Source organism: Poromitra crassiceps, assembly GCF_964638095.1.
Source record: "Poromitra crassiceps genome assembly, chromosome: 17".
NCBI lineage: Eukaryota > Metazoa > Chordata > Actinopteri > Beryciformes > Melamphaidae > Poromitra > Poromitra crassiceps.
This window is the reverse complement of record NC_139635.1, coordinates 3,511,413-3,524,659: the sequence shown is the minus strand read 5'-3', so window position 1 is coordinate 3,524,659 and position 13,247 is coordinate 3,511,413. Positions and strand designations below refer to the sequence as shown.

Sequence of the window (13,247 nt, the reverse complement as noted above, 5' to 3'; positions counted from 1 at the left end):
GCCTTTATATATGTCTATGATTTGGGGCCCCTGTCAGTCAAGGGCCCTTGGACCGTCCACACTTCCCCCCCCCCCTGGCTACGGCCCTGGCAGCAGCAATGAACGTTTGAGCCAAAGGCCTTCCTCACTAGTATGAAAATACCCCCCGTTCGTTGAAAAACCGGTCTAGATGCAGCTACGTGTGATAAAATAATAATAATAATTGTTTTCCCCAAGATCCCATTGCTATCTACCCCTCCCACCTATTAATGCGATGTGGTCTCCAACTTACACCATGCTCTTTAACACTGAATTTGCACATTGGGAATATGTGTCTCAATCATGGTTTGTAAACAAACCAACTAGTCAGAGATGCATGGTCAAAAGAAAAGCCCACAGATAAACACACCTGCTTTTAAGCATCATGAAAGATTTGAATCTCAACAGGTTTTTAGGTGCAAATATTTCCTTGTTGAATACTTTATTCTGATTGGTCAATCGCAGCAGGTACCACTCTCTGCTTTCTTTGTTAGAAACATCTCAGACAAATCTAGGTATGTTGTTGTGGCTGGTGTGTTAGCAGCATATCTAAGCTAATGCTAGTTAGCAAATGTACATTTTCATTAGAAAGGAAAGAAAAGTGAAGAGCTCAGTAGGTATACAATATTGTCTTTTTCAGAATGAGGCAAAAACCGTAATAGTGTCTCTTTCTCTCAGTCTCTCTCTCAGTCTCTCTCTCTCTCTCTCTCTCTCTCTCTCTCAGTGTCTCTCTACCAGGAAGAGCAGGGTGTGGTGGATGATGAGCTCCCGGATCAGACGGGTCAGATCCTGGTTCAGAGTCAGACTCAGAGTCTGAAACAGAGACGGAACCAGAACCAGAGACAGGTTCTGAGCTGACATCCGGTTCACCTGAGAGAAGAGCTGGATTCTGACCAGAGGAGAGGAGAGAGGGGAGGAGGGGAGAGAGGAGAGGAGATGAAGAGAGGAGAAGAGAAAGATATCAGTATGTAATCACTGTACATCGGCTGCATCTAGTAGACAAAAACCAGTAACTACTATATCGTCGCTGTCGGGCCAGGACCTCGAATGTCACTTTTTTCACTTTTTTATTTTTTGTCATGAATCAATGCCATTGGTCACCCTTCACGTCTCTGTGTGGTTTTTAACAAATGCAACCAATGGAAAAGCATTAAAACGAGCTTGTGAGTAAATCTCGTAACGCCATTCGCCCTCAATCTGTCAGTCAAACCTCGAAATTCCCCCCCTACCTCCGTGTGTACCCCCCCACGCAGGACACTAAACCCGGAAAAGACACACAGCAGACGCGCTGTGTATTTCTCATATCGTTTTGACTAATCCTGGCTTCCTCTGACGTTAATATATCAATCAAATGTTTTCCAGTTATTCCTAGGCTGCAAACTTGTTTTAACATGCAAATCGGAGTGCTTTCTGACGAGAATAAAGTAACGTTAACGTTACGTTATGTCAGACTATTTCTCACCCCATGCGAAAGCCCCCATTCGGCCATGAGAGCGAGGAGGGCTGCTGCTGCTGCTACGCGCGCCCCCGCGGCCTGGAGCTTGGGGGCTCGTGCATGAGTATGCGACTCTCTCCCGCTTGACTGGCCGTGAGAAAGCGCTTCCAAGTCGGACTGATAATATAAACAACATCATTTGAGCTTATCCAGGTAAGATATTTATAAAGTAATGACACATTCAGCGGGAAACTAACTATAATTAAGACATGTGCCAACTTGGACGACATTTGGTCCAGTAGTTTAAGAGCAAACAGGTTTTTTTTACTTCCTGAAAAGTTTCTGTTTTGGAGATTCGAGGTCCTGGAACGACAGCAGCGATATATGTAATATGTAGTATGTAGTATGTACATATATATGTATTGCAAGTCAGAATAATTCAACTCAAACTCAAACTCATATAATTGGGGGTTCAAGAAGCCTGTCTGTTTTAGCGCTGGTTTCTTATTGTAATGTTCATGCACTGTAATCAAAGGTTTTACTTTAAACTCGTACACCGTTTGTCTGATTTACACAAAACCTGGTACACATACGCAGGTCTCCGGTCCTAACCCCGCACTTTTGCAATTTGGACCCCCAAGGTTCGCATGGAAAAAATGTGATACATTTTTAAGGTTTTTAAAAAGATATTTTCATCTCCTCCTAGACAGTTTGACCGATTACCCCCAAACCCGGCATGTACCATCTATGGAACAAGCTCTATAACACAACAATGATCGCGAAACCTGGCAGATATATCAAGGCATATATTTGGACCATGTCCTCAGAACCACTCACACTTTTTTGTGATGTCGGTACCGTTCAGAAAAGGCCTGAACGCCTTTCATGGCCACTCACGGCTATCTTATCTATTGATATTGTTGTGTGTGTGTGTGTGTGTGTGTGTGTGTGTGTGTGTGTGTGTGTGTGTGTGTGTTTGTGCGCGCGCGGGTGTTTCTGTGTGTGTGTGTGTGTGTATAAGTGTATGTGTGTGTGTGTGTGTTTCTGTGTGTGCGTGTGTGTGTGTTACATGTAGAAGTGTCCAAACAGGGCGTTCAGTGTCGCTCGGTTGTCGTCAGGCAGTTGCCGTAGCAATCGTCGGTAAGCTGAAAACCTGGAGCGCTCATCTGGAACAGCTGACAGAGAAAATACTGTTTCACTACTACAATACTACTACTATTGCAATACTAAAGTTCTACTACTAGGCTACTACAATACTGCAATACTACAATACTAGTGTTACTACAATACTACTACTGCAATACTGCAATGCTACAACTGCTGCAATACTGCAATACTACTGTTATTACAATACTACTACTGCAGTACTGCAATACTACAACTACTGCAATACTACAATACTACAACTACTGCAATACTGAAATACTACAATACTGCTATTACTGCAATACTACAATGCTACAATACTACAATACTGTAATACAACAATACGACAACTACTTTAATACTGCTCTACTACAATAATGCAACCATTACAATACAATACTACTACTACTGCAATAGGCTACTACAATACTGCAATACCGTGGTACTACAATACTGCTACTACTACAATACTGCTACTACTGCAATACTGCAATACTGCAATACTACAATACTGCAATACTACTACTACTACTACTACTGCAATAATTCAATACTGCAATAATAATAATAATAATACATCGGATTTATATAGCGCTTTTCCAAATGCTCAAAGACGCTTACAATACTTGCAATACTGCAATACTGCAATACCGTGGTACTACAATACTGCTACTACTGCAATACTACAATACTGCAATACTACTACTACTACTACTACTACTACTACTACTACTACTACTACTACTACTACTACTACTACTACTGCACTACTGCACTACTGCACTACTGCACTACTACAATACTGCAATACTACAATACTAGAGTGCTACAATACTATTGTTACTACAATACTACAACTACTATCACTGCAATATGACTCTTAGTACAATACTACTGTTACTGCAATACTACTGCGATACAGCTAGTGCTATTACCACAGATTCTTATAGACATGGAACAAAAAAACTCTCCTCTGCCCCCTAGTGGTCAGACAGCAAAGTCAAGTCTTCTCTTCGTCCATCAAGTCAAGTCTCAGCCGAGCAATTAAAACTCAAGTCCAAGTGATGTGACCTGAGTCCAAGTCATGTCATCTCTCAACACAGATTTTCCATTTGCATGAAAATCTGTCTGCATGGTCGAAGAAAATGGGGATCATAGCATGATGACACACCAATCAAACATTCTACAACAAACACAGTTGGGTCTAAAATTAGCATAAATGGGCGAGTTGAGTCCAGTTCCGGTTCTTCAGGTATTGAAACGAGCTTGCTACCCAGAGGTTAGATCTTTTTTATTGATGGATTGCCAGATTGAAGTCATGTGACCTGAGTCCAAGTCATGTGACTCGAGTCCCCACCTCTGACTATCCACCTGTCCACTGGTCTAACAGGCCCTTCCCCCTGCACTGACCCGCGGCCTGCGCCCACAGCTCTCCGTCCTGTGGGGGCAGCAGCGCCTCCTGCTTGCGGATATATTGTTTGAGGGCAGCAGCGGCGTCCAGCACGCCCTGCTCGTCGCTCTCCAGGGGGGCGGAGCCTGGTGATGTCATCAGAGCCTCCACCAACCGAGACACTTTGGTGGCCAGGCCACAGCGCCGGTACACACCTTCCACCTTAAGACCTGAAAGAGAGAGAGAGAGAGAGAGAGACAGGGAGAGAGAGTCAGTGAGAGAGAGTCAGAGAGATACAGAAAGAGAGGGAGGGAGAGAGAGAGAGGGGGAGAGAGAGAGAGAGACAGGGAGAGAAGCTGACCCTGCAGCTTGCATACACTACTTTATTTATGACATCACTGATGACGTCACAGTGGAATTTATGACATCACGGATGATGTCACAGTGGGATTTATGACATCACTGATGATCTCACAGTGGGATTTATGACATCACAGTGGGACAATCACAGTGGGACAGAGAAACAAACAGAGGCCCAGCTCCCATTTATATACGGATGATGATGATAACAAACAAACAACAACAAACAACAAGTGTGATGTGGAGTGACTGTTATAAATATGTATAAGAAACATGAGGATAAAATGTAATAAATAAATCTCTTGACCAAGGCCGGATTAACCATAGGGCAACCGGGGCAGGTGCCCCGGGGCCCTCGGGGTGAAGGGGCCCTCCAAAAAAAAATAAAAAAAAAAATATATATATATTTTTTTTTTAGGTCGGGCTCATGTTGGGCTCCACAGAACCATGACACAAATCTAAGACCAATCAGGACAAAATAAAATGTGTTTCCAAGAAGATTAAGTCTGATGATTTAGTCTCATTGGATGCCTGTGGGCAAGTGGTGACCAGGGGCGCGGGAAGTGGGGGTGCTTGTGGTGCTGCGGCACCCTCTGCTGTTTTGTATTGGAAATGTAATGTCAATTATTTTTTCATCATTGTAAAGCCACAGCACAGTGAAGAGGATATTAATGTGAAGATTAGCCTCTTCCTTTTGCTCTCAGAGTGCATCAGATTCATGCATTTTACTTTAAAATGTACAAAATCTCTTTGTCCAGGGGCGGCACAGCCCCCCCTAGAAACCCCCCAGTCAGACTAATATCTTTATCCTGCTGGTGCTACCTCTTTGCAAAGCCTAGAATCGCCTATGAGTGAGTGAGAAACTGAATCTCAGAAACAGAATAATAACATAACAGTATAATACTAATGTTAATTTAAAATGAGATATTCCTCTAAATATGGCGAAAAAACATCCAAACATCCGGACGATGGGTAGGGGGGCCCCTGGGAGCTTCAGTGCCCCGGGGCCCCTGGGGGTGTTAATCTGGCTCTGCTCTTGACAACAACAAACAGCACTGCCTGTAATGCTGAGGGACAGTTCAGTTGGCATTGTGTAATGGTGAGAGCAATTTGTCAATAAAATACATGTCAGGAACAAAGTAAAGTGCAAATCTTCATAGTAGATAATGCTATTTCCAATATGTGTGCACAGATGGGCGCAGGTAGCCTATGCAGGTAGCAGGTAGCCTATGCAGGTAGCAGGTAGCCTATGCAGGTAGCAGGTAGCCTATGCAGGTAGCAGGTAGCCTACGCAGGTAGCAGGTAGCCTATGCAGGTAGCAGGTAGCCTATGCAGGTAGCAGGTAGCCTATGCAGGTAGCAGGTAGCCTACGCAGGTAGCAGGTAGCCTATGCAGGTAGCAGGTAGCCTATGCAGGTAGCAGGTAGCCTATGCAGGTAGCAGGTAGCCTATGCAGGTAGCAGGTAGCCTATGCAGGTAGCAGGTAGCCTATGCAGGTAGCAGGTAGCCTATGCAGGTAGCAGGTAGCCTAAGCAGGTAGCAGGTAGCCTATGCAGGTAGCAGGTAGCCTATGCAGGTAGCAGCCTACGCTATTTAAACAACGTGGGTCGCTGGGTGGCCCTTTGTGCACTTTATCTTTATGCCTTTTTGTGCTCTTTGTGACACCTTGTGCACCTTTGTGCCGTTTGCACCACTTTGTGCCGTTCTGTGCCGCTCTGTGTAAGATAGAGTGAGACTCTGTGCTGGGTGTAAGATAGAGTGAGACTCTGTGTCGGGTGTAAGATAGAGTGAGACTCTGTGTCGGGTGTAAGATAGAGTGAGACTCTGTGTCGGGTGTAAGATAGAGTGAGACTCTGTGTCAGGTGTAAGATAGAGTGAGACTCTGTGCTGGGTGTAAGATAGAGTGAGACTCTGTGTCAGGTGTAAGATAGAGTGAGACTCTGTGTCAGGTGTAAGATAGAGTGAGACTCTGTGTCGGGTGTAAGATAGAGTGAGACTCTGTGCCGGGTGTAAGATAGAGTGAGACTCTGTGCCGGGTGTAAGATAGAGTGAGACTCTGTGCTGGGTGTAAGATAGAGTGAGACTCTGTGCCGGGTGTAAGATAGAGTGAGACTCTGTGCCGGGTGTAAGATAGAGTGAGACTCTGTGCCGGGTGTAAGATAGAGTGAGACTCTGTGCCGGGTGTAAGATAGTGATGGATCAGAGTCTGGTCTCACCATGCTGGGTGACGTGGGAGATGCAGCGCTCCACTGCCGGTGGCACCGAGCCAAGACTGGCCCGCCCGTACAGAGACCCACCAGTCGGGCACTGATTGGCCGAAGAGGAACGCTGACGAGCTGAACTCTGATTGGCCAGAGCGCTCTGCAGCCGCTGGAACCAGGAGTGGCAGCTGTGGTCTTTCTCAAAACGCAGAGACAAACTCCTACAGAGAGGAGACAACACACACATCATTCTACCAGAGCTTGGGGACTTGGACTTGCAACTTTGACTCGAGTCCCTCTTAAAGGGGCAGCTCACCCAGCTTTTTCCTTGTCACATGTAAGTGCTATTCTAGATCGTTTTGTGTTAGTTGCCTGAGTTTTGGAGATATCAGCCCTTGAGTTTTCTGCCTTCTCTCCAATACAATGGAACTTCATGGCACTCGGCTTGTGGTGCTCAAAGCGCCAAAGAAATCCATTTGAAAAACTCAACAGCAATGTTTCTGTCCAGAAATCGCTCATCCTTAAAGGAGAACTTACCTCCAAAACACTTTTTTTCAGCTTTTAACCAGTATGACTTTGGGGGTGATGTGTGAAGAATGCTGGTCAAAATTTCCACATTTGTGACCAAACTGTTACCATTTTACCATTTGTATCATTTTTCAGCAGCATACCTGGCATAAGCGCCCTCTAAGGGTCTGCTTTTTTTTTGCCCTCAAATGAATGGGAGATTTGGTACAACCTGACGTCAGGTTGTCCCCAAAGACTATGGGATTTCAAGATAGTTACTCCCCTACTCCCCCTGTACCCTTTCGGCTCGCTCACAACTCCAAGCCTATTCCCATGATGTCACTTGACCTGTTAATCACCTGTAAATTGATTACAATCGCCTGTTATTTTCCTACCAACTCGTATGTAACACAATACTATCAATACTATCAATAAACGCCACTATAATCATAAAAAAAATCATAGCCTAGATATGATTTTGTCCAGAATTCCATATAATTAGGTTGAGAGACAACGAATGCTGGAATCCTCTCAAGGACGACTGGTGGTCTTCTGTGCCCCTTTTCGCTGGGGACACGGAGCTGCCGAGCCCCAGCACCAAAGTGAGAGCCTCACTTTCCCCGCCGTCATTTCCGCAAACAAATCTCATCGCAGTTTAGTGCACATGTAAAATATAACGCTATACTACGACGTGACAACGTGACAAAGCTGCTCTAAACACATCGGCTACTATAATATCGTCACTGTGCAATGAAAGCAACGCCAACTTTTCAGGAAATGAAGTCAGCAGAGCGACTGGGGACTGGGGGAGAGGTGAGCAGCACAGCAGCACACTCTGTCTGTGTGTGTGCGCTCCTCCACGTGGACTCGCTGCCTTGTGTGTTTTGCTGCGCTGGGCTGAGGAATGCGCGGAATGGGTTTGATCAGGCAAGTAGGTACCCTAGAAAAAACCTGTGCTCTTAAAATACTGAACCCCACGTTGTCATATTTGACATATGTCTTCATTGTAGACAGTTTATCGCTGAATGTGTCATTACATTATTAATGTATATATATATATATAATATATTAATATTAATGTATTAATAATCTTACCTGAATAAGCTCAAATGCTGTTACAGGATTATCACACCGAGTCTGGAGCCCTTTCTGCCGGCCAGGCAGCAGCTCGTAGGCACCCTGCCTTTTAGAGCGCGAGCACGAGCTGCTGTGCTCCAGGCAGCGGGGACGCGCGGGCGGAGCTCTTCACATGGAGGTCTGACACTGCCCTGCGCTGCAGTAACTTTTAACAAGAATCACGAAAAGCCCATAAACGAAAATTTCAAACGGATTTCATGGCGCGGTTTATCGCAAGTTGGACGAGGGAATGACGTGGAGAAATCTCGCATTGTGATTACATAAGCTGAGAGCGGGGCGTTTGTGCTGTGTGCTGCGGTAACGAGCCTCGCGTCGCGTCACTATAGTCTCTCCTAACGTAACATAAGACAAGCCACGCACACACATATGGGAGAAAAATAATTAAATTTCTAGTTCGCCACTGAATGGCCAAATTGATATAACTTTCAACCATTTTGAGCAACGCTGTTTCCATACAGGCCACCAGCGTTGGCTAGTTGTTGATATTTATAAAGATATTGCAGCTCTCAAATAAATTATTTTCGAGGCGGTGGGCAAACTGTAATGGCGTCGATTTCCTAAAAAAAATCCTGACTTGAACACAGCCAAAGAGTATAGTATAGACAAGAGCATATGTCATTTCTTGGTTTTTTCCATAGGTATTTTCAAATCACTGTTCTGATACATATCTAGGGGGTAAGTCCTCCTTTAAGAGACTTCAGACTTGACTTGGACTTGCAAAAAATTACTTGTTAGCATCTCCAAAATCTAACAACACACTCCTCTGTATAACACAGCCAATCACAACCCGGGAAAGATAAAACCCTAATAGCATCGAATCTATATTATTATTGTCATCAAGGACAGGATTATATCTCCACACTGGCTTGGGAACGCCTCGGGATCCCCCAGTCAGAGCTGGCTAATGTGGCCAGGGAAAGAGAAGTTTGAGGTCCCCTGCTGGAACTGCTATCTCCGTGACCCGATCCCGGATAAGCAGTTGAAGATGGATGGATGAAGGATACAAACTTACTAATTTACACTTTTACCAGATTTAGATTTGAGTTAATGTGTGTGTTTGTGTGTGTGTGTGTGTGTGTGTGTGTGTGTGTGTGTGTGTGTGTGTGTGTGTGTGTGTGTGTGTGTGTGTGTGTGTGTAGGTGTGTGTGTGTGTGTGTGTGTGTGTGTGTGTGTGTGTGTGTGTGTGTGTGTGTTACCTGTCTCCTGTCACCAAGTTGATGGTGTTTTCAGACGGATTCATATCTGCATGAGAAGAGGAGGAGCTTCAGACATTTTTAAATAATAATAAGTTACATTTATTAGTGAACTTACACAATAGAAAATGAGGATAACTGAAATTATGCGGATTGTTTCATTTTTCCCCTCCCTTAGGCCCTTTTCACAGCAGCCATTTTGAATTGTCAAAGCAGTGTAAAGTTTACACAGGTGTAACCAATAAAATGAATGAGAGTCCTGGCACTGGGACATGTAAATAGAATGGAACCATCATCAATGGCATTGGTTATACCTGGGTTTACCCTGCTTTGACACGTCAAATGGCTGCTCTGAAAAGGGTCCTTTGCCACTAGGGGGGTGTAAGGAAATATACATCCCTACTCGTCCGGCATTAACCCTTACATGTTTTTACATGTAGCTAAAAATCATATGTGTCATAATGTGAGTCATGTATGAGTCATGTATGTGTCATGCTTGTGTCGTGTTTGTGCGTGTTTACCGTAGCGTGTCAGCGCATCCAGCTTTGTCCTCAGCGTCTGTTTTGTCTGATTGTGGGCGGGATAAATGCTGACTCCGCCCACCCAGAGCACCAACCAGCCGTCGGAATCATCTGAGGCCCCGCCCACTTCCATCAGGCACACCTTACTGACCGCTAAGGCCCCGCCCACTTCTCTCTCGGACACGCCCCCGGGGAGAATCACCTGGACGGACAATTCAGGTCAAACTTGAAGCATCCAGCGGGAGTTAACCACAAACACACACATGCACGCACACACACACACACACACACACACACACACACACACACACACACACACACACACACACACACACACACAGAGACAGTAACAGTCACAAATGTGCCTACTTTGCTTTTGGGGCATTGTTTCGTTGCAGTGACAGACAGTGGGTGGCCCTGCTTGATAACGCGTGAACGGTAAAAGGAGCTGTCTATCAGCACCACACAGAGATCAGAACTAAAAGTGAGGTCTGGGGGGGGGTTCGAGACAGCTTGGAGTCAGTGGACCTGTTACTCACAAGCCCCTTTCCTTGTAAAGCCCATGGCACACCAATCATACATTTGATTGGTCAATGTTTGATTGACCAAACATCTCCAAACAACGACAGACAGCCAGGGCACCCCAAACAAACAACTGTGTTACACGACAGACAGCCAGGGCACCCAAAACAAACAACTGTGTTTGTAGTAGAATGTTTGATTGGTGTGCCATGGCCTTTATAGATAGCTGCTCCTCAGATCGAGATGGGCACACCTCTCCTGTAGGGGAGGGGCTTCCCTAAAAGTGCTTTATGGTCTGGGTGAATACTTGTTTCTGATTGGCCAGCAGGTGTGCATTAAGTAAGGGTTAATGCACGACGAGGTGTCCATTATCACTTTTTAAGGGACGACGCAAGAAGCGTGAACCGGTCCGAGGCGTTAGCCGAGGACCGGTTGCTTCCGCGAAGTCACACACAAGAGAAAAATTAATGTTCAGTCTAAACAGACAAGAATAACAAACAAAGGATAGTTAAACATTTCCATTAAGTACTATATCCAAAACCCAAGAACTCATCATCGACTTCAGACGCCAGCCACACCCCAAAACCCCCATACTCATCTCCGACGAACCAATAAGCACCGCAGACTCATTCAAATTTCTCTGCATTCACATAAGCAATAACCTCAAATGGAAAACCAACACAGATCACATCTACAAAAAAGCCAATCAGAGACTCTTCTTCCTCCGTCAGCTCAAAGAATTCAGAATAAGAAAACATCTCCTGCTCCGGTTCTACCTGGCCATCATACAAAGCATCCTCACCTTCTCCATAACAGTTTGGTACAGCAGTCTGGACACTCACTCCAAAAACAAACTACAGAGAATCATCACTAAATCCTCCAAAATAATCCACACCCCCCTTCCGTCACTTGAATCACTCCACCGCCAAAGGCCAAAAAATAGAGCTAAAAAAATCATTTCTGACCCCACTCACCCAGCTCACCACATCAGGTCTCTGCCCACCAAGACAACCCAAAACAGTTTCTTTCCCACTGCCATAAAGACACTGAACTCTCTATAACAACCCCCATATCTCTGCTGCTATGACTGTATTGTGTACTATTATTGTTTTATGTATTATGATGTTCAATGTTGGACCATAGCTTACGTATGAACTGTACTGAAAACAAATTCCACCAGCCTGGCTGTGTGGTCATTAAAGAATCTAATTTAATCTAATCTAATCTAATCTAATCTACTATACAATTCAATAATAATAAGTGTATGAAAAAAGTGTATTTTGAATACGTGTATGAAAGGACAGTATGTACAGTATATATGAATGTATTAGCATAAATAAACTAGCTACGTATAAGCTGTATACATACAACCATCAGGTATCAGATTGCCCAGTTATTAACCAGTTATTATTTCAATGTAAATGAGGCTCTGAGTTAGATATTGCACATATTACTCAGTAAAACGTCCAAACTTGTTAGCACACACGCACACGCACACGCACGCACGCACATACACACACACACACACACACACACACACACACACACACACACACACACACACACACACACACACACACACACACACACACACACAGAGCGTTACCTTCAGGATGTGCACCAGGTGGCTCAGCAGCGCCTCCTGTGTGTCAGCAGCACAGCTCAGCTGGTCGCTCAGGGTCACCATCTCAAACTCATGACCCGGGCTACACACGCGCGCGCACGCACGCACGCACGCACACACGCACACACACACACACACACACACACACACACACACACACACACACATACACACACACACACACACACACACACACACACACACACACACACACACATACACACATGAACTATTTAATTACATGGTCAAAATAAATACAAGTACAGTAACAGGGGAAAGAGCCAGCACTCAAAATGTCCTTTTTGTCATTAGATTTCACCACTGGGTGAGACCCCAAAGTCTGGTTTCAGCACAAAGCCAGGCACACATGCAGGTGCACGTGCACCTAGAGTCATTTTAGTTGAGTTGTGCGTGCAGTTTGGTTTCTCCACATAAATACAAGCCTACACAGGACTTAAGGTGCTTCCAGACCAAACTGAGAGGAACTCCCTGCTCATTAACAATTAGCTAGCTAATGTTAGTGGGGGGGAAAAGGCAACGTCTCGGTGCATTCAACGTACACTTACCGAGCGCTAAAGTTTCCTCTTGTGCTGAGAAAGCACCTATGAAGTAGGAGGTCAAAAAGTCTAGTCTAGTCTAACTATATCCCCAGTTTGTGTGGTGTGAACACAACAAGAAGGGGAGAGTTCCTCCAACTGTTCCTATGAAAAAGTTCCTTTGGTCCAAAAGCACATAGCAACACTAATGCAGTCAGATATAGAGTGTCACACGGAGGAGGAATTTTTGTAGTTCCTGGTTCCTTTGTCTGGAAGTCATTGGTCTTTGTATGGGGTTTTTGGTTAGATGTTTGAAATAAGGTCTGTGATTAACAAAAGCTTATGAAACGGAGAGCTTTGTGTTCGACATCACATGTGGGCAGCATACAGAAAAATATAAAGAGTCGCGGGCCAAACATTATTTAGCGCGGCAGTTTTCAACCTGTTTACAATGAAAGCGGGAAAAAAAATTATAATAATAATTTTGATAACAATTGATTGGATTTATATAGCGCCTTTCTAGACACAAATTAGACCAGAAAACGCTTGTGCCATCAACAATTTAATTTCTACCTAAATAAATATATGACACATAGTTTATTGATGTGCCCATCTATTACAATGGATGGAACGCTTAATGTTCTTTTCCTGTGCCAAC

General features: G+C 44.6%; 1 protein-coding gene across 3 annotated transcripts in view; it reads right to left on the bottom strand.

Annotated features, from left to right (window-relative positions):
• LOC310791772 (arf-GAP with Rho-GAP domain, ANK repeat and PH domain-containing protein 1) overlaps positions 1-13,247 on the bottom strand; it is a 53,127-nt gene that overhangs the window by 4,392 nt on the left and 35,488 nt on the right. For 2 of the 3 annotated variants that reach the window (XM_083653428.1, XM_083653429.1), the window contains 7 exons: positions 12,036-12,135; positions 9,908-10,109; positions 9,390-9,435; positions 6,565-6,770; positions 4,010-4,219; positions 2,523-2,628; positions 754-907 (listed from right to left, as the gene is read on the bottom strand). In XM_083653428.1, the coding sequence (XP_083509554.1) occupies positions 754-907; positions 2,523-2,628; positions 4,010-4,219; positions 6,565-6,770; positions 9,390-9,435; positions 9,908-10,109; positions 12,036-12,135 (1,024 nt within the window). The remainder of the gene's footprint in view (positions 1-753; positions 908-2,522; positions 2,629-4,009; positions 4,220-6,564; positions 6,771-9,389; positions 9,436-9,907; positions 10,110-12,035; positions 12,136-13,247) is intronic. The other variant, XM_083653430.1, reaches the window with a different exon arrangement.